This window comes from Centropristis striata, chromosome 18 (genome assembly GCF_030273125.1).
Source record: "Centropristis striata isolate RG_2023a ecotype Rhode Island chromosome 18, C.striata_1.0, whole genome shotgun sequence".
NCBI lineage: Eukaryota > Metazoa > Chordata > Actinopteri > Perciformes > Serranidae > Centropristis > Centropristis striata.
Genome location: NC_081534.1, coordinates 10,780,350 through 10,799,905, shown reverse-complemented (window position 1 = coordinate 10,799,905; position 19,556 = coordinate 10,780,350). Strand labels below are relative to the sequence as shown.

The window sequence follows — 19,556 nt, the reverse complement described above, 5'->3', positions numbered from 1 at the left end:
AAACATGGTGATAAATGTGAGCTTTTGTCAATATATGTATCATACCTCAGCTCTGGACTGTTTGTGTGCGTCCAGTACCTTCAGGTAGTAGACGAGCAGCTCGTTGAGGGCAGGGTCAGCGTTAAGATTGACCAGGAAACACTTGTCATGCACCACTCTGATTCCAGAAGACTGCAGGGAAATGCCCAGACTCTCCAGCTGCCTCTGACGCTCCTACGGGAAACATTTAATGCATATTTCATAGATGAATTGATTAGTTTATTACTGCTTGATGCTTGATGAAAGAAATGTAAGAGTGAAATTAGAAATACTTGTTGTTGTATAAATCCATCAACCGGTTAAGTTGCAGTTTACATTTATGTCAGTCTAGACCAGGGATGGGCAACTGGAGGCCCGGGGGGCCACATATGGCCCACACCCTCACTTGAAGCGGCCCTCAGTACATGCATTTAAGCATGAAATCTTAAAAGTACAGTGTAAAAATGCACAAAATTCATCTTGCATTAATGTTGGTCTGCTGTTCTTGCACTGATAAAAAAGTAATCACAGTAAATGGTTATTTTTTATTTGCTTCAAACCTTTTGTATTCCTATTTATACTGTTAAACATGCATTTGAGCATGAAATATGTTAAGTTACTGCACTGTTAACATATTTAGGGCCACGGGACAAAAATTATATATCAAAATGTGCGGTTTGATCGGGATCGGTGTGCTATTACTTTTCTCTACAGAATACGAATTTCTAGATCTTTTTCTGGATTTTCTAGTTTTTTTATAGAATCTAGAAATGCTTTAGAAAAATCTAGAGAAAGATCAGTAAAAATCTAGAAAATAATCTAGAAATATCTAGAAAGATTTTGAAAAATTAAAAGGATCTAGAAAAATCTAGAAAATGATCTACAAATGCTCTTGTTAAAACTAGGGGAAAAAAATCCAGAAAACGATTTTTAAAAAAAATCTAGAATGATCTAGAAAACAAATATCTAGAAAATCCAGAAAAAGATCTAGAAATATCTAGAAATGCTTTCGAAAACTCTAGAGAAGGATTAAGAAAAATCTAGAAAAGATTTTGAAAAATTAAAAGGATCTAGAAAAATCTAGAACATTATCTAGAAATGCTCTTGTAAAAACTAGGAAAAAAATCCAGAAAAAGATTTTTTTTAAATCTAGAATATGATCTAGAAAACAAATATCTAGAAAATCCAGAAAAAGATCTAGAAATATCTAGAAATGCTTTCGAAAAATCTAGAAAATAATCAAGAAAAATCTAGAAAATAATCAAGAAAAATCTAGAAAAGCTCTAGATCTCTAGATTTTTTTTCAATATCACTTTCTAGGTTGTTCTGCGTCTTTGTCTTCTCACTCACAATCCTCTTGTAAAGCTGTCAGAGTTATAGTTTGGGCGTAGGACGCACAGACACGCCACCAACACACACCAACAGCCTTATTGGCTCCCATATTAAAAACGCAGGAAGATTTCTAAAATAAGGGAGATGTGAGTTTTTTTAGATCGCTCTAAGGCTACGTTTACACAAGGACGGTCTGAACAGAAGACGCAAAAGTGGCGTCGCGTCTTCACTTTTTATTCCTCGTTTAGACGAGCATTTTCGGGAGGAAATCTGCGTGCATACAGTGACGCAAAAGTGTGTGAAAATCGATTGTATGCATGCCAGGCGGCATCACTCAAAGCGATAAGAGCATTTTTGGGCATGCAGAAGTTTTCACGCCACACATTTCCATCAGCTACTACTTCCACAAAGTTATCCACCATCCACTAGATCTCCCAGGTCTCGTTCACAGCCTTAAGTTTATTAGAGCTGCCAGAGCAGCTTGAAGGCGGCGTATTTAACTTTTCCACTTTGGAAAGTGGTTTCAGATTTTTGCATTTTTAAGCCCCCAAAACGCTGTCACCGTCTAAACGAAAGGCACTTCCGATAAAATATTTTGTAGTTTTTACCCGCAAGCGTCCTCGTGTAAACGGGGCCTTACAAAGCTATTTTTTCATTTTTCTTAAAAAAAAAAACATATGCTGACGTTCAGGAAAAACCCAGGACGCTCAAAGTGAAGTCGGATCAATGATAGGTATTATGGTTTTGCAAAAAATGCTTTCTGTTTGAGGCCAGAAATTCCAGTCTGTCCACCTCTGTCCTGGAACATTCGGCATCTCATCATAGTGAACACACACCGGCAGTAGCCCCCGTGGCCCTTTCAGAATTTCCCCTGAGGAAATTTTCTATTTAAAATTGCAGTTTCATCATATCTGGTGAAGTGCATGGTCCTATATGTGGCCCTGTGGTAGTGTCGATTAAAAATTGTGGCCCCCTTCAGCATTAAAGTTGCCCATCCCTGGTCTAGACACTATAATACATGGACGTTTCAACCCAAGATTGTGGCCACGAATTTACCATCCATCCAAATGTGAAGACTAATATTTAAGTAATTAAAATACAATGCAGTTATACATCAGCTTAGTCATTTATTCTTTGTCAGCTGAATCAATTTGCATCATCATCAGTTTGTGATGTTAATGGGTTAGTTGAGCTTTTCACCCCACAGTCAAACAACTTAATTTGCTTCACCATCGTTTCAAATACAGAAGCCTGTACACATGCAAATAAATGCACCAACACAGGTGCAGCACTGTCTGTAACAGCAATATTAAATATTAATAAATAATGCAACAACTATTAAAAATGTGTTTATTCATGAGTGCATGTTTTGCTGACTTATTTTTGTATGTCATAAAGTGGTGGCAACTTGGCACATGATACCGTCAGGCCTTAATTATGATGTCACAGTGAAGTTGACCTCTGATCCTTTGGAAATAAAATGTCACTTCATTTTATCCATTAGACATTTCTGTCAAATGTTAATAATGAGCATATAAGTTATTGTGTTATGGTCAAAAACGTATTTTGACTTTCAAAATCTGGTCAGTTCAGTCCAAATTGTGCTAAATTTAGAGACATCAGCTTGCTGAGATAACAGGGAGGCATAAAGAGAAAGAGCTGAGCTGAGAAAAGTGTGAAAATAACACCCACACTGAATAAATCTCAGAGAATAACTTGGGTTAAACTTGAATTAAGTCACACTGAATGAACAGAAAACAAATCAATTGGCAATGACTTTTTAATTTTATCTCCTCCATTTGATTAAATGTGTCTGTTGCACTTGGAAAAATCGACAGAAATGTTAATGAAGCTCTGTTTAAGTATAACAAGAAGAAGAAGTTGAACACCTTTATTATTGATCTTTACCAGAGGAAACTGATGTAGCGTATTCGTGTTTGTGTGTGTTCTTCTACCTGTGCAATAGCCTCAGTCTTCCTGAGTTTGTCCTCCCAGGTGACGGTCATTTCTTGGATCAGTTTCTCAGACTCCTCCAGCCTGTCCTTCAGCTCGGGGGCCTTCATAGACTGAGAGTGACAGAAGCTGCATTACACTCTCCACATATTACTCTCTTATTCATTCAATACTCATAATTCACAATAGCTTAACAGGCTAAACCAAGCCGCAGTTATCTGAACCTCAGCCTCTGTGAGTTGCTCCTTCAGTTTCTCCACTTCCTCTCGGAGCTCTCGGATGATCCTGGCGTTGGGGTCTTCGTTGACCACGGCATGGTTGATGATGCTCTTGGCCCTGTCAGCGTAACGCAGGGTGGACAGCGTCTCGTCATAGTTGTCTGCTGCAGGGCTAATTGTGGCGACCATGGCTGTGCGGCTGTTGCCTCCCAGGCTGTCCTGCAGGGAAAAACAATTCAAACAAGGCTTGGGATGATTGAATTGACAGTCGACGATGGTTTGAATCAATTGGCAATGTCTATCTAGCTCTCCATGCTTGACAATTTCTTTCTAGAAAAACACTGCCATGGAGAATTTAAAAGTGTACATATACCCCTTTACAACCAAGGCAGTTCTAGGGGTGGTTCAGAGCCAGTGCCTAATCTCAAACCAGTTCTTTGCATTTCGACAGCCAAAGAACTGGCTATCGGCCAGGAGAACTGGTTCCAGAGCGGCACCAACTCTTTCCTGGTCTTGAACCATGAACCACTTATGTCAGGGGCCGGGGGTGGGATTATTGTGACCAACCAAACCAACTAAAACGTCTAACATTAATTGTATTTGATATGTTTAACTGCGTGCTACACAGTGGTGTGTGATCGATACCAGGTAGTCTGTGCTCTGTAGCTAGTAAGACCCAGCGGTCTAGCGTTATAACAAATGCTAACATCAACATCTTAGATTCAGTGTCAATAAGAACGTAATCGCCCTCCATGGCATTCAAGACGAGCAGAACAAATGTGTTTTATATGTCGTGTTTGAATGCCAATGTAGGCTCGCAAAGCCAAGAGCAACATTTGTAAAGAGACGATTTAGTCTGCCATTGTTGTTATAATGCTTGAAGATGGTGCTACTGAGTGGTGATGTATACAGACGTATACAGTGATGTAATGATGTGAAGCCTGTGGAAAAGCAAACGAAGACTGTTTCCCAACAATTGTATCGACTATTGATGCTTAGGGGGCTTGAGTTTTGCACACAATGACCCAACCCGAATTCAGTGGACAAAAACAGTCCCATAAAAATCTCAAACTGCGCTTTGCGAAATAAAAAAAAAGCTGCTGCTTTGGTTGAGAGAAAGAAAAACTGAGCATGCTGTTTTTTAGAAGATCAGTGTTTATGTGAGTTTTTAAAAGCTACATTTAACCCAATTACAATTCTACAAAGAGACAAATTAAAGACTAATTTAAAAAAACCCAAATTAAAGACTCAAAGCTGGCAAAGCTGGCTCTGCTCAGTTTTTCCAACTGAGCAGAGCTAATGAAAATAACCAGCAGAGCCTTGAAACCTAATGGGCAAAGTAACAAAAAGCACACCAGAAAATTAATTACTCAGAGACTTTATAGTCCAGTTTCTTTAGATTTAAAAAAGCATATTGTACTAGCACCCTGCTGTGAATTAAAGTGGGTATGAAGTGCAAAAAGAACTGAAGCTGAAGACACACAAGCTGTTTCTCTGTAGTGGAATCTGTATAAGCAAGGTCTGTTATTTTCTTTGTGTACCTTGAGCAGCCAGGTGAGCACAGAGTCTCTGTAGGGAACAAACTTGCTCTTGTTCTTCCCTGCTCCCTGGTCAGCCAAGGCGGAGATAACTAAACCCAGAGTACTGAGGGACCTGGAGGGACACAGAGAGGGGGGAGGACAGAAGGTAGAAATAGGAGAGGAGGGAGGAAAGAAGAAGAACAAAAGGACAAAAAAATCATCAAGGCATTATTATCATGAAAAATGGAGAAAGATTCAAAACCTCAAGGGCGCGGTATAAATATAAATATGTGAAATACTCTTTATGTTGTGACAGCAGGGTGTGAGGGAATAAACTGTCAGATAAGCCAATGAGAACAGCAAGGCTCCAAAAAGACCAAAATCAAAAGTGAGTGTAGACAAAAAACAAACACAATCCCAGCCAGAAAGCTCATATGAGGGAAACAGCTTGGTCACTTAATTTAGTTCTTGGAAGAAGAGCCTGGATCACGGAGGGTTACAAGTCTTTAGTGTCGTGCCATGTATCTATTTTCTGTTGACTCACTTATTGATGTTGCTCCCTTCTTTCAGACGTTCCCCTGCTGCTCCGGTCTTCGCTGCTCGCTCGCTTCCAGCCAGATCCACCAGACTCAGCTTGCTCACCTTCTCTCCTCGCGTCTGAAGTGGTCACACGGCAACACACAGAGATGTTCAACTTTATTTTTAAATCCCTGCACTTTACTTACTTAAGGCTGAATCTGGAGAGTCATAGATTATCCAAGAAGATTCATGGATCATAATAGCAATTATTTAGCATTGCTGTAGAAGCGCTAAATACATAGTAAAACATTATTTTAATATTGCAATTAAGATCAATTTTAAAATAAGAAGCCACAACAAGATGATTTCAAGTTGAACAGAGAAAGTGCAATACAGAGAAATATATTTTATGCAATGCAAAATGTATTTTAGCCACCTTTAACTTGTAATCAGCCCTTTCAGACAGGGAGCTGAGCCGTTATCTATACCCTCTTCCAAACCAACCAAAGTCCTTTGACAGGAACAAAAATTTAACCTTGCATTACACAGGAGTTGCTGCACCACTGCTGCCTCGTTGGTTAGTTTGTGGTAAGTTCAGATGTATCAAATTCACACAATAACACAAACAAACTAAAACATCGAGGTACACCAGCAATTCTTGTGTTCTGCAAAGTTAAATTACTGTTTTTGTCTAAGGAGTCTGGTGGCTTTGAAGAAAGCACAAATGGATATGACAGCTTCAGTTTACTGGCATAAGGGGCTATCTGACAGTAAGGTAAAACATTGGAAATATTCTAAATAAAGCAGGCACTTAGAAGTATTTTTTGCGAACGGTCAATTGCCGCATACAACCCCACTTCATAAAATAGAAATGGTCCTTTTTATTGACTACACAGAAAACTGATCAACAACCATTATTAACTGTTTAAGCCAAAAACAAGTATAACAAGCCGTATTTGTTTTTTCGGTTCATATACGCAAGAATTTGTTTTTCTCAGCTTTCTGTCACAGTACATTGAATGCCCCAACAATCACTGGCTCCAGACAAAAATGATCAAGAGCAACCACTGGTGCCCTAATGTTCGAAAAAAAAATCGTCAAAGGGGCCCTCTTGGATGCCCCTGTGGTAGATAAAACATGATGAAGTGCCCTCCAGGGTGTCCTGTCAGCGGCGCTGGGGCCCCACCACATACAGCAGATACCCCTGACCCTCAAACATCCTCAGTCCGCCAATGAGAGCAACCTACGATATCATTTTGGTAGGGGCCAAAATACTTTATGTGTAAAATAATTGTTTGGAGTAAGTACAGCGATTGTGTTAGATCCTATTAGGTGTCAATGTTTGACGCCGAGTATGTCTTACCTCAGACTGTAGATCCATGAGTGTGTGTGTGAGGATGATGTTGAACACAGCGTGGGACCTGCTGCTCTCTTCATTCATATTTGTGGCTGCCACTGTGCGAGACTTATTTCCCTCTGACATCAGAGACTCTATGTCCTGACAGACACACAGACGCCACAAACAAACACAAATTTAGTTTGTACCAGTGCTTTATGAAATAACTTGTTTCCCTTGGCAACATAGTGTCACAAAAGCAAAAGACACAGTTCATAAAGTACCTCGTAACAGGATACAGCCAGGCGGGACAAGCCGTCCACATAAGGCCCCAAAACTTTGTGCTCCCTCACTCTCAGCGCTTGTCGATTCCTACAGATAAGAGATTGTTATTAATCCTATATCTTTCAGCCACGTTCTGTCTCACCCAACTGCAAACAGGAGGAATTAAACAGGACACCTGTGTTCTTCCCTTTTCAAATAAATACATCAAACAATACGACCAGTCTTTAGATCAAGATTTAGAGCCATTTGATATGTGGAGGATAAGATTCATAGCAAGCTATCTGACTGAAATATGACTCACATGACTGCAAAAGTACAGCATTACACAGTTTACAGCACAGAATCTCAAGTATACTGGTATGTTTTTAAATATTGCAGGGTGATGCAAATGAAATATGTACTGTTTACGATTTCCTGTTTTAAGGCCAACTAAAACAAACAGTTTCTCACCCTTTAGGGTCAAGCAGGTCTCGGACCTTCTCGTTGTAAATCTCCATGTAGGAGACCTCCACGGTGAAGCTCTCTCCCTCCCGGGCCTCCTGCACAATCCTGCTGAACAGGGAGCTGCAGAGTCGCGGGATGAGACCAGGCTGCTCCGCTGAACCCATCATGGTGTACGACTTCCCAGAACCTGGAGACACACAGCTACAGTTTACAAATCCAAACGTCATGCAAGAAGAAAAGAACCAAGCAATCTTAGAGAAACAGGAAATAGAAAGGAAGAAGGAAATAGGATCAGATTTAGTGTCACTGGCTAAGGAAGTACGATATATATTAAAAAATAAAAAGGAAATTTGAAAAATGTTCTTTAAGTACATGCTTTGCTCTGGCAAGACATGTCAGATTGAGAATTATGAGTCGTGGAAGCATGTGAGAGATTAAAAAAGACTCATTAGAACTGTGAATAATTCTGAAAAAAAAGCTGTGCACATGAATAAACAAATGTACATAAACACCTCTTAAGCTTTCATGCTAATTTAAAAAGAATTAATTAACAATCCATGGTGAGGTTGAAAAATATGTGTCTCCTAGGGACAGATATTCTGTGAGTTAGCACAGCAAAATGAGACATCCTCAAATAAGAAGCAAATTAAATAGATTGTTGAGACAGACTGAAAATGTGATGACACTCACATTTTCATTCTCCAAGTGAATGGCAGCTTGGTTTATTAGAGAGTAAATCTGATCCACAGTGACTTTTAAAAAATGGGTCCATGAACGCAGAAGTTCCAGTGACGTTTATGGATATATAGATACAGATGTTGTCAAAGATGGACAGAAAATACTCACCAGTGGCAGAAAATGGTGTATGTGTTCTTAAAGTTTACCTTTTTTCCTCTTACCTGTCGTGCTGTTTACCAGTCTAGATTGTTTCGGTGTGAGTGTTAGAGATACCGGCTGTATAGATGCTTGCATTCTCTTAAACATGAAATATATGGCACATGGTTTGAAAAACTCACCAGTTATGTCTCTTTCTAGAAAAAATGATCTGTTTACTCAAGATAATCTACAGGCAGTTAAACAGTTTAATGTACCAACTATTTTCTTGTTAGTATATTGTCTTTGTATAATGTACTCCAATTCAACCGCAACACAAACTGCAGCCTCCAAAATGACCAGATAGTTGAATCATCATTTGTAATATTGGTAGGGAAAGCAACAAGTTAGTGGACTGCTGAGTCGTCACTTTTCCTATCTCTGCACTGCGCGCGCGCGCGTGCGTGCGTGTGTGTGTGTGTGTGTGTGCGTGTGTGAGATCAAAGGAGAGGAGATTTCTAGAGGTTCTTTGAATTGTTCCAGACAGAGACATGGGGTATAAACTACCAGGATGACATCAAACTGACGGTCAGGAAGAATGAAAGAGAGCAAGGGTTAAGGAAGTAACTATGGTTATTTGTATTGTGGATCACGGCCAGAGTTCATTGTTCATACCTCATCACTTTGCCGGTCAGAAAGAATGAACTGAGATTCATTCTTTTGTTTTTACTGTGGTGTGGAGTTTGGTTTCATTGGTTTTATCAACTGCCAAATTTGTGGTTGTGATGGCCACAGCCGTGGCCACAGAATTTTGTACTTTGCAGACAATTAGTAACGTCAGAACTTACTTGGAAAAAAGTGTTTCAGTATCCTGTTTAGTGCATTAACTATTTTTCAAAAGATACAAAAATCCCCTCAAGTGAGCGAAAAACTTTTATGAGCATTTTCAAAAGTTTTTTTCAAATATTGTTTCCATCAAGCTTTTCTCATGCCAATCTTCAAAATTCACATAGAAATTCATAGATGGAAACACGACTAGTGACCAGCCGCCACCATAGTGAATGAGGGGAAGCTCACAAACAGACCGGGAGCCTTGATTTATAATTTATCAATTAACATGCAATTGATACATTCAAAACACATATACTGCGGGCTATTTGTGTGATTTAAACAGCTGTCTATGCAGATTATGCTCAGTGTGGATTACACAATAACACATACATGTATAAAAAAACCAAGGGTCCATACGTGTGAGGTTTAAAAGTTACCTGTCTGTCCGTAAGCAAAGATGCAGGCATTGTAGCCCATGAAGGCGTTGTCCAACAGACTCTCCCCAAGGCACTGGAACACTACATCCTGACCTGCACAAGCATCAGAAAACATACTTTAAAATCTCAAAGTACAGACTGCAACATAAACTACACTTTCAAGATAACATCATTAACAAAGCAGAGTGGAGGAGATGCTAAAGGGAAAACGCTGTAAGGGAACAGAAATAAAGAAACACTTTCTTCACTGTTCTCACTTTTTTATACAAGACAAGACTCACAGCCCAGAATAGACATGGTGGGCATTTTGTTCAGCTTGAATACATCTGACACCAGCTGCTGAATTATTAATACCCCTCACATTGTTAGGAAACCCCCTGGCAACGGTTTTGTTCTGCCCCTTTACAATATACAGGGCCGCAGAAATAATCTGGATGTAAACAATGTGTAACTCTTCATCCCGCCCCCTGAACAGTCCCTTTCTGCGACTCCATAAATAGTTGAGAATATCAGGAAACATTCTGTCCGGAGATAAGTTTAAGAAATGAGTCACCAAGCAGTGAAGTTACACACAAGCTAAAAACAGAACCCAATCAAGATGACACACTGTGGAAAATGTACCAACCTGCAAACTTGTCTTTTTGAGATTCATCCATTGACCAGAAGCAGTGGTCATAAGCAAAAACCTGAAAAGATAATACAATATAAAATAATGGGTTTAAAAAAAATAAAAATAACTAATGCATGACTACTATAGTAGGCATAATGAACATTCAGTCTCCAAATGTTTACAATGAAAAGATTATAGTCACAGAGTAAAATATAAAACTCACCTTTGGCTGATTTCTGAATGCAACAGAGAGAAGAAATAAAAAAAAAAATCAGTTAACAATTGGTCTTAAATAAACATGAATGTGTGAATATTTTAAATCTTACTGTGAGTCTCTCACAGGACTTTGGATTGATACACCAGAGGAAACATAGCAAGATACCCCGCTAAGGTAAGAACATAGGAAAATATTTATCGCATAGCAACACTATCAAGACTAACATTCATCTGACATTTTTGGGCCCGGTAAGAAGCACTTTCAAGATTTCATTCAAAGCACAGCAAAGAAACATTTGCAGGGAAAGCAAAGCAGAGCCCAGAGGCCTTTTAGTATTAAAGTCAGCTGAGTCCTGGCTCAGCAAAATTCTCCCTTGACTTTTTCACAGTTACACATATTCACACCTGGAAGCTTCCCAGGAAGGAGTTGTTAAAGGTGGGGTATGCATAGAGTTGCACAATTCCAGGAATATTCAAGATGAAAACTTTCGGGAATTAAAAGGGAAACAGTAATAAAATGGGACTATAGCTGCAGCAGACATAATGCATTAATTTGCCTAATAAATCCATTACTTTGTCAAACATGTGAAATGTGCCATGTGGTCAGTGAGCAAGTTAACTATAGGGGGAAATGTAACTTTACTTTGAAAATTTGAGCTGGCATATTTTGTGTGTGCAAATGTAGGGTTTAAAGTGAACAATTAACAAGTATAAAATAAATGTTTTTCGATAGAGAATAAATGGAAATAGATCCATCAAAACTCCTCAATAAGAATGAAGCTACATCCCACGTGGTAAAAGCTAACGTGACCTCAAGCATGAGGTGTTAAAAGGCTATAAACAGCATTCTTTGCTTTAGGCTACTATCTGCTGGTTAACTGAAATATCATAAAAATATAAAATATAGTCACTCCAGTAATATAGTCAAAACTTCCCTGAAAGTTGCGTGGGCTGCACATGTGGTGGTAGAATGCACTGTACATGCAGAGGGGATTTTATTTGCTTGTACTTGTGATTAAGTGTGATGCTGATGGCAGTAAATGGATACAATTCAATTAAGTTGGCATACTGTTAACCCTAACATGCAATAAGACTATAAATATAAATATCCTTATAATGTATATATTATATACCTATAGTGTTTTCTTATTTGTTGTATTTTCATTCTATTTCATTTTACATGTTAATTCCATTCATCTTCATTTTATATTCCTATGTCTTATGCTGCTGTTTGTCTAAAGTATGTCTACGTCTATGACCTTGCATTAGGGCTGGGCGATATGGCCACAATCTTCTATCTCGATATAGGTGCTTTCATTTCTTGACAACAATAAATATCCTGAAATAGCATGTTTTCTGGTAATTCAACACAGTTTCCAAAAAAGTTGTGAAGCTGTGTAAAACAAATAAAAACCGAATGCATTAAATTCGGAGTATATATTTACAAAAACTAAATTTAATATACAATATATTCTTTGTACAGTGTTAAACTGAATATATGTCACAAACATATTTTTGGCAAATGATTTCATTCTATTTGTTGACATTTAACACAACGACCCAAATTCTTTGGAATCAGGGTTGTAAATAAATTGCACGTATGAAATAACAACATAAAGCCTATTTTTAAATACGCCATATTCCATGTTAACAAAACAGAGCACAGAGATTCCTGTGCAAATCCTGAGATAATTTCTCTCAGTAAGCGCTTCTTAATTTTTCCCACCAACATTTTCCCAGCCAGTCTTGGGCCATTGACCCTTTGCTCACAAGACTGCTCCTCTAACCTGTAGGCCAGTGGTTCCCAACTTTGGGGATCACAAGCTTTTTTTAGTTGATTTTTAGTGCTCTGGAATAAGCAGGAAAAACATGTCTACTTTACAGACATATCTATTTTGTGCTTCTTTTTCTCGTAAAATACTTAGGGTTACTTGTAAAATAGTTTTCTGCCTCTAGATATCCTCTTGTAATTAATTAAACGAAGCAAACTGAGAGGAGAAAACATGGTTAAACTGTTGTCCACTCTCCATAGGCAGCATGTCACAAGGGATGTAAGTAGGGATCACTTTTCATAGATCATGAATTAAAAAACAAAGAAAAGTTGACACCACGCTAGCAAAGAAAAAATCAGCCCTTACCCACATGGATGCATTACTAAGTAGGCCTGTCAGGCCCCCCAAAGCCAGATTTATGAAGTGACATTTCTCATTGGAAATGCTTAGAGCTCAGTCAAAAATAGGGATATCATGACCATGTTCTCCCTTAAATACTAACTTGTGTATGTCTCCCTGGATGAGTACTAACTGATTAAAATGAATAAGATGTCAATGCTGTGCTGGCTGTGTCTTAACAGATACTCTACGTTCACCAACTGTTGTTTGGCAGTTCAGAAAAGTAGAGTACAAACAACAGTGCCGTACACGGACAGCAGAGCTTGCAAATTCCGAAGGTCTGACACAATCCCAGGTCAAAGTCAGTGGGAGAAAGTCAGGGAGAGTTTCAAGGACACAAAGTCAAAGGTGTTTTAATTGTAGTGAGGCTTAAAAATCTATCAAAGCGACTAATCCTCTTTGGCTCATTGTGAATCGAGTGGAGAGTGTGACACAGCACTAAGAAGCTCAGAGCCTTCAGTGTCCCTGAGACACAGGCCAAGCATAAATCTCTGCATTCTTACCAGGGCATTTTAGTACACAGTCACTGCGTTTAAGGTTCACCCCAGTGCAGCCAACAATAGTGTCCCATGCATCAGTCAGCAAACACATTACCACATTCCAGCAAGTAAGCGTCAAATTCAATTATCTAACAAGTTCAACGCTCCAGTGCAGCTTCTTGGGGTTGTCATTCAGCAATGTAGGATTCATGAAACTAGCACTAGTCACAGCATGTTGGTAAAAGTATTATTCTGTTATACCTGTAAGTGTGGGTTTAAAGCAGCTATAATATGTATTTTTGATATCAAGTATGGATCATGTGACCACATATCAAAGGAACGAGGAAACGAGCGCATATCTGAGTGTATATTTAATCCTACGACAGGGTTCACGTGTGATTTATCAAACGTTCATATCTCTCCAATACAGCGTAAGAATGGTCGGACATTGATAAATGTGGCGGCTGAAAACAAGCGTCATTTGAATGTCGAAGGACACAATACAGCCAAAACGGATTTTTCCCTTTTCTTATGTTAAACTCACCTTTATTAGAAAAGTGCACCATGACAAAATACAACAGGAGCGAAATAGCCATTTTACAGAAATGCGCAGCGACGGGGATTATGAAATAAAAAGTATATACTCAAACAAGGTCAGTGAACATTTCCAGGTTTTAGGACTCATACCTGCAACAATCTATTTAGCAGCTTAAGAGCCAGATAATTACCTCAGGAGCTCGTTTAAACCAAAAAAAGAGCTAAAAGAGAAAAATATTTGATTAAAATTGCTCAGGTGGCAATAAACCAGTGTATAAATGAATGGACATTTTGCACCGTGTCAGCTGTATTTGTAACTACTGTGTTTGATAACAAGTTTGGCACAGCCAATGTGGTGTTTACTGCTTGATTTACTGCTCCAAAATGTCCAAAAGTAATAGCAGCTTTATGCCTACATTTAGTTCTTGTATTTATGTGAATTATGTTTCAACAAGCTGTACTACAGCAAACTGCTGAGACTGTCAAGTATTCAGGATGATGCCTGTTCAGTATACAACAGTGATCTCCTTGGCTGTTAAGCAAGGGCATCTAATGACAATAAAATATTAGAAAGCTGTCCCAAAGAGATGAACTGCAGACCAGATAGGAAAAGACAAATATTGCACCATCAAAACAATTTGGCTAAACTAGTTGATTTAGCAACCCAAAACGAAAACGTGACAAGCATAGTTTGTTGTTTGTTGTGATAAGATCTATCATAGACACCCAGTCTCCTGGGAAGCCCCCTTTGAAATGTGGTACCCTACATAACTCAAAACACACAGTCTTCACTCAGGCAGAAATATCAATTTGGGGTTTTAAAAAAAGGCTGCAAATTTAGTCATGGCCACACACACAGGGGGCTGTAATGAAACAAGGCCTCCCTATGTGAAAGCTGGCTGGTCCATGAAAGAGCAACATTAAGTCCTGTCCTCTCCTGGGCTGGCAAGGACATTCCTGAGATAACTGGCAGAGCCTTGCAGCTCCAAGGAGTCACTAAAGGAGAGGGAGGAGGAAGGTAGGTCAGCAAGTCTATGACCAACAACACACAGGCCTACACAACTACATCTAGATTTGATAAAACATAGCGATTCTCTGTGGATTCTGCACATATTAAAAAAACATCAACTTTCTCAAGGATATAAAACAAGCAAACATTTGTGATGCCCTAAACAGATAAAAAAAACTCTTTAAAGTGGGGCTCTTATCAAAGCAAAGTTCAGATAAGAAAGGCTCCCAATTTCTGTTTCATTTTCTAAACATTATTCTGCAGGGGCTGATAAAACAAATCCAGCAACAATTCAAGTTTGGTTTACAGCATGTGCAGTAAAAAGGGTCGATGAAAGTACAGTTTTACAGGCCTGCTGACTATTGGTGGGCTCCCAAGTTATGAAAGCAGACCCAAGCCTTTATTAATCTCTACCATCTTGAGGGTCCGACAGCCCCTGCTGTTTTCTTGGTTGCAGCCACCGAGGGTGCCGTTACATATTAACAGCCCCGGAGGCTCATGCAGAAATTCGGTTAAACCTGTCTGACAGTGAGCTGACTAAGCACAAACCTTGTGGAAATGGCTGGTGAGTGATTCCCCCGACAAACAAAGCTTTTCTGTAACACACATTACGCTCATAATAGAATAAAGTCTACTGGGAAACTAATAAAGAGTGCTTTGATGCAGAAACGAATGCATTATGGTTAAAAATACTTGCTTACTGGCTGCTCAAAATCAGTTTACTTCCCCCACTTGGGCTTCTCAATAACCCATGTGCTGCTCTGGGATCAGGGAAGTGATTGTCTGTGTTGAACTAAGCCTGTAAAACCTGTTCGCATTGAGCCCCAAAGGGGAGGCATACCGCTGCTGAAGCGTGTCAGGGCAGAAGAAACACACACAGATACATAAGCACACACAAAAAAATGCATATGATAACAATGAAATATGAGTCTCTCACTTTTGACAAGGACAGAGATTCATTCTCTGTCCAACTAGAGGGGATTGCCCTATGGCATATTTTCTGAACAAGGTAACCTGAGAAGAGGCCAAAACCTCCAGGGAGCATCTACCTGTACTGCTCTGAGGAGGAGAGAAGAGGACTGGACAGCTCTGTCAACAGCAAACACTGGAGACAAACAACACATTCCCACTGGTACATTTCAACCTGCAGTACTACAATCAGTACACAATGTCCCACCCACAACATCTGACCTGAACAAGACATTTTCAAGTATTAGTTTACATTATTGAAGTGAAAGCACAGTGGGAAAGCTTCAAAGTTCTAAGACAAAAGCACCTAATGTACTGTGGCAGCGACCGGTCACTTATAAGGAAGACTGGTCCTAAATCATACCCTGTTCTAGGGTCTATTTTCGTCTGAATGGGACCATCATTTACAAAATCAACACTATGATGTATTGAAAAGGACTTGAAACCAGCAATTAGGACTGTAAATTCATGATTACTGAGATAAATCATGCCAGAAGTAAGGTAATTTTCCTCTTGAATTTGATACAGATATCGTTGCCCCCTGCTGGCTGTTATAAAGAATACAGGACAATTCATCATTGCCGTCACTTTTCAGGCCTGGAGGTTGCGGTTTTGTCAAATACCATTCTGAATCAAACTGAATATACACGTACAAGTATTGTGGTGCTGATGAGATGTCACAGTCTACAAATTGTAGTCTACAGACTAAAGAAAAATATATCTGATCCGTAATGATCTGCGGCTACACGGTGGTGCAATGGTTAGCAATCTTGCCTCACAGCAAGCGGGTTGCCGGTTTGACTCCGGCCTGCGGCTCTTCAATGTGGAGCTTGTATGTTCTCCATGTGGCAGCGTGAGTTCTCTCCGGGTCATCCGGCTTCCTCCCACAGTCCAAAAACATGCACTTAGGTTTATTTGGTGACTCTAAATTGTCTGTAGGTGTGAATGAACGGTTGTCTGTCTCTATGTTCTGCCCTGTGATAGTCTGGAGAACTGTCCAGGGTTTACCCCGCCTCCAATCAAACCAGGAAAAGGAAAACTACCATGATCATTTAATGCATTGTTAATGATGTTAATTCCTTCCAACATCATGAATCATATCACAACTGCAATATTAGTCAAACATTTTTTTTTTTTTTTTTTTTAATAGTTCAGCCCATTCTGATAATATAATACTAAATCTAAGATAAATATCCATACTGACTGGATGCATAAATGTAAACTTAAATTCCGAGTCTCAAATCTTGACATTGTCCTCCTTTGCCTTTAAATCAAGGCTTTGCTACCTGAGCAGGAATAAGGATCAGACACACCCTTTGTAAAGAGAGGAACGATCCAGATAGGACACAGAGGGAGGAGGAAGAAAGGAAAGGAGTGAAGAAAGGAGGATGGGTGTGGTGAGGGTTTGAACTGAGCTTCTTCCAACAAATAACATGACAAGCTGGTTAGAGTATGTATAAGCTCTTCTGCCAGCAGGTCCGAGGGAATTCAATTAGTGGAACTTCTATACTGTAATTACTATATGTATATAACACTTAAATGTGGCAAAAAAGTAAGTCTCATCAGGCAAATGGTTCGTGACTGTGATTGTAATGATTGCAATCATTGTAACAAACCATTTGCCTGATGAAGGCCTTGCATCAAAATGCTGCAAATAAATGTATTTCTGCAAGTTAGACAGTGTGCGAGTTTCTTTGAAACTCAACATCTACTTGTCCCTCTCTTAAGCCCCTGTGTCATGAAATAGATGTGTGAAGCAGGGCTGTCTGATTAATTAGATTTTTATTTTGAATTACAATTAACAATCAAAATAAAACAATTATCGTGCTGCATTCAGTTTCACAATCATGCTCTCGTTTTGTCCATATTTTCCATACAGTGATGGACTATTGCCTTTTTTTGCTGAAGTACTAACTGGAATATGTTGAATATAGTTTACACAATGTTGAATATATGTTAGTAGATATTTTCAGTAGGTTTTGGCAGTGCATTACAACATATTGGATCTAAATTATTTTGGCCCCCTTAATCCAGCAATCATATATGAAGTGTTTTTGTGGTGAACATTAACTTTTCACTGCATAGATTTGGGTTCCATCCCAGGTAGTGGTACCTCCTTGCAGCCATCCTACCATCCTCAGAAGGTTAAACTTGTCTATTGAAATTAAAAATGCATCCATTACACCTCAAAAAAACTTGAAGATAATATGATATGGTGGACACTCAAGAAAATGTGAGTAAGTTAGTAAGTAATGAGTTGGAGTTATGATGTCCAACTATAAAATAGAGAGTTCTACAAGAGATACAGATAAAATCCTAAAAGCTACTACAAACGAATGTCAAGATATCCGTCTGACTACTGACCAAACTCTATCACCTGATGAGGACTGTAAGATACAGTTAAAATCTCCTGGGGTAATAATATTGTATATACAGACTCATTTGGCATTGTAACTAAAGTAAATGGCATAAAGACAGCATCCAATAGAAAATCCTGCTATTAGTTTTAGCCACCAGTCATGATCGACAAGTCCTGAGTCCCCAAGTCAAGATCAACAAGTCCTGATTCAATTCCCAAGAAAAGACCAATTTCGCAGCAATGATCAACAAGTCTTGACTGAAGTCCTGAGTAAACACCAAGTTCCAAGTCAAGTCCCCACCAAGACCAACAAGTTCTAAGTCAAGCCTGGAATAAAGACCAACAAGTCCCCACTCAAGTCCCAAGTCAAGACAAACAAATCCCAGACTGTGTTTTGGTGTCTTAAACACCACCAGAAATAGAGGGTTTATATATGGGTGGTTGACGTGACGCTCAATTTTTGTGTTCCCAGTGACAAATATTACTAAAATTTGATAATATTTCATTAAAATTAATGTTTTAATATTCAGTTCATTCTTCTACATCTAATCCATCAGCAAACAATGAGTATCGTTCTTCAACTATGCAAATATTCTGTTTTGAACATGACATTTGTCCACCAGTGCAACTGTCCTAGGTAGCATTACTTATCTTAAAACAACTGTAATTTAATGAAAAATTAATCTAAATACATTAAAATACTTGAATGCATGTCATACGAGTGTTTACTTAATGAATCTAGAGGATATAAGTGTTAAGGTCCCTATGTAGAGTTATTATGACACATTACATTTTGTCCGCAAAACTGGTGTCCTCCTGGAGCAACGCCATTATGTCGATATAAAACAGGCATTAATGTGACCACCCCATTACTGCGAGGGGTCCTTCCAGAATCAGGAAGGACAGAAGACATCTCTGGAGCAGGTGGACTGCACACAAGATCACTTCTGTCTCAAATATTTTCATAATATTACTATTTCCGTGCAGTGTTGGAACTGGTCGTCTTAAGGTAGTCCTTTGGTACAACGCAGTTTAAGTATTGATCTGAATATTTTTATCAATTTACATTGATTGATCATTGAAAATAATGTAAATTGATAAAAATATTCATAACTAATATGCCTTGGGCTTACCTATCTTATCTGTCCAACATTCTCTGAATTAAATAATGACATTCTTTATTTTGTTGCACCGGTGGACACATTTTAGGACTACCACACCAAGTTAATAATATGCTAAATATATGAAGAATTAGAAATGGACACATTCAGTATTGAATTATTCACATATCAGGGAATATAATTGTATTTCATTTGACATATATTTTTTGAATTATTCTGTTTTTCACTTTTCACGTCAACCACCCATATTTTGTTCAGTCACAGAATTCATGACTAGAGTCTCACTTAATTCCAAGCCATGTGACTCAAGCCCAAACCTCTGCCATAATCACTGAAAAATGTTTGAACAGATAAAATGATAAACTTGTTTGTGAAACTC

At 38.8% G+C, this 19,556-nt stretch overlaps 1 protein-coding gene across 4 annotated transcripts in view; it reads right to left on the bottom strand.

Annotated features, from left to right (window-relative positions):
* Positions 1-19,556, bottom strand: part of LOC131990676 (kinesin-like protein KIF13B) — a 79,911-nt gene that overhangs the window by 58,090 nt on the left and 2,265 nt on the right. For all 4 annotated transcript variants that reach the window (XM_059355771.1, XM_059355772.1, XM_059355773.1 and 1 more), the window contains exons 5-15: positions 10,540-10,552; positions 10,332-10,392; positions 9,707-9,799; positions 7,632-7,812; positions 7,181-7,268; positions 6,924-7,058; positions 5,586-5,698; positions 5,063-5,174; positions 3,528-3,740; positions 3,306-3,416; positions 79-213 (exon numbers count right to left, since the gene is read on the bottom strand). In XM_059355771.1, coding sequence (XP_059211754.1) covers positions 79-213; positions 3,306-3,416; positions 3,528-3,740; positions 5,063-5,174; positions 5,586-5,698; positions 6,924-7,058; positions 7,181-7,268; positions 7,632-7,812; positions 9,707-9,799; positions 10,332-10,392; positions 10,540-10,552 — 1,255 coding nt within the window. The remainder of the gene's footprint in view (positions 1-78; positions 214-3,305; positions 3,417-3,527; positions 3,741-5,062; positions 5,175-5,585; positions 5,699-6,923; positions 7,059-7,180; positions 7,269-7,631; positions 7,813-9,706; positions 9,800-10,331; positions 10,393-10,539; positions 10,553-19,556) is intronic.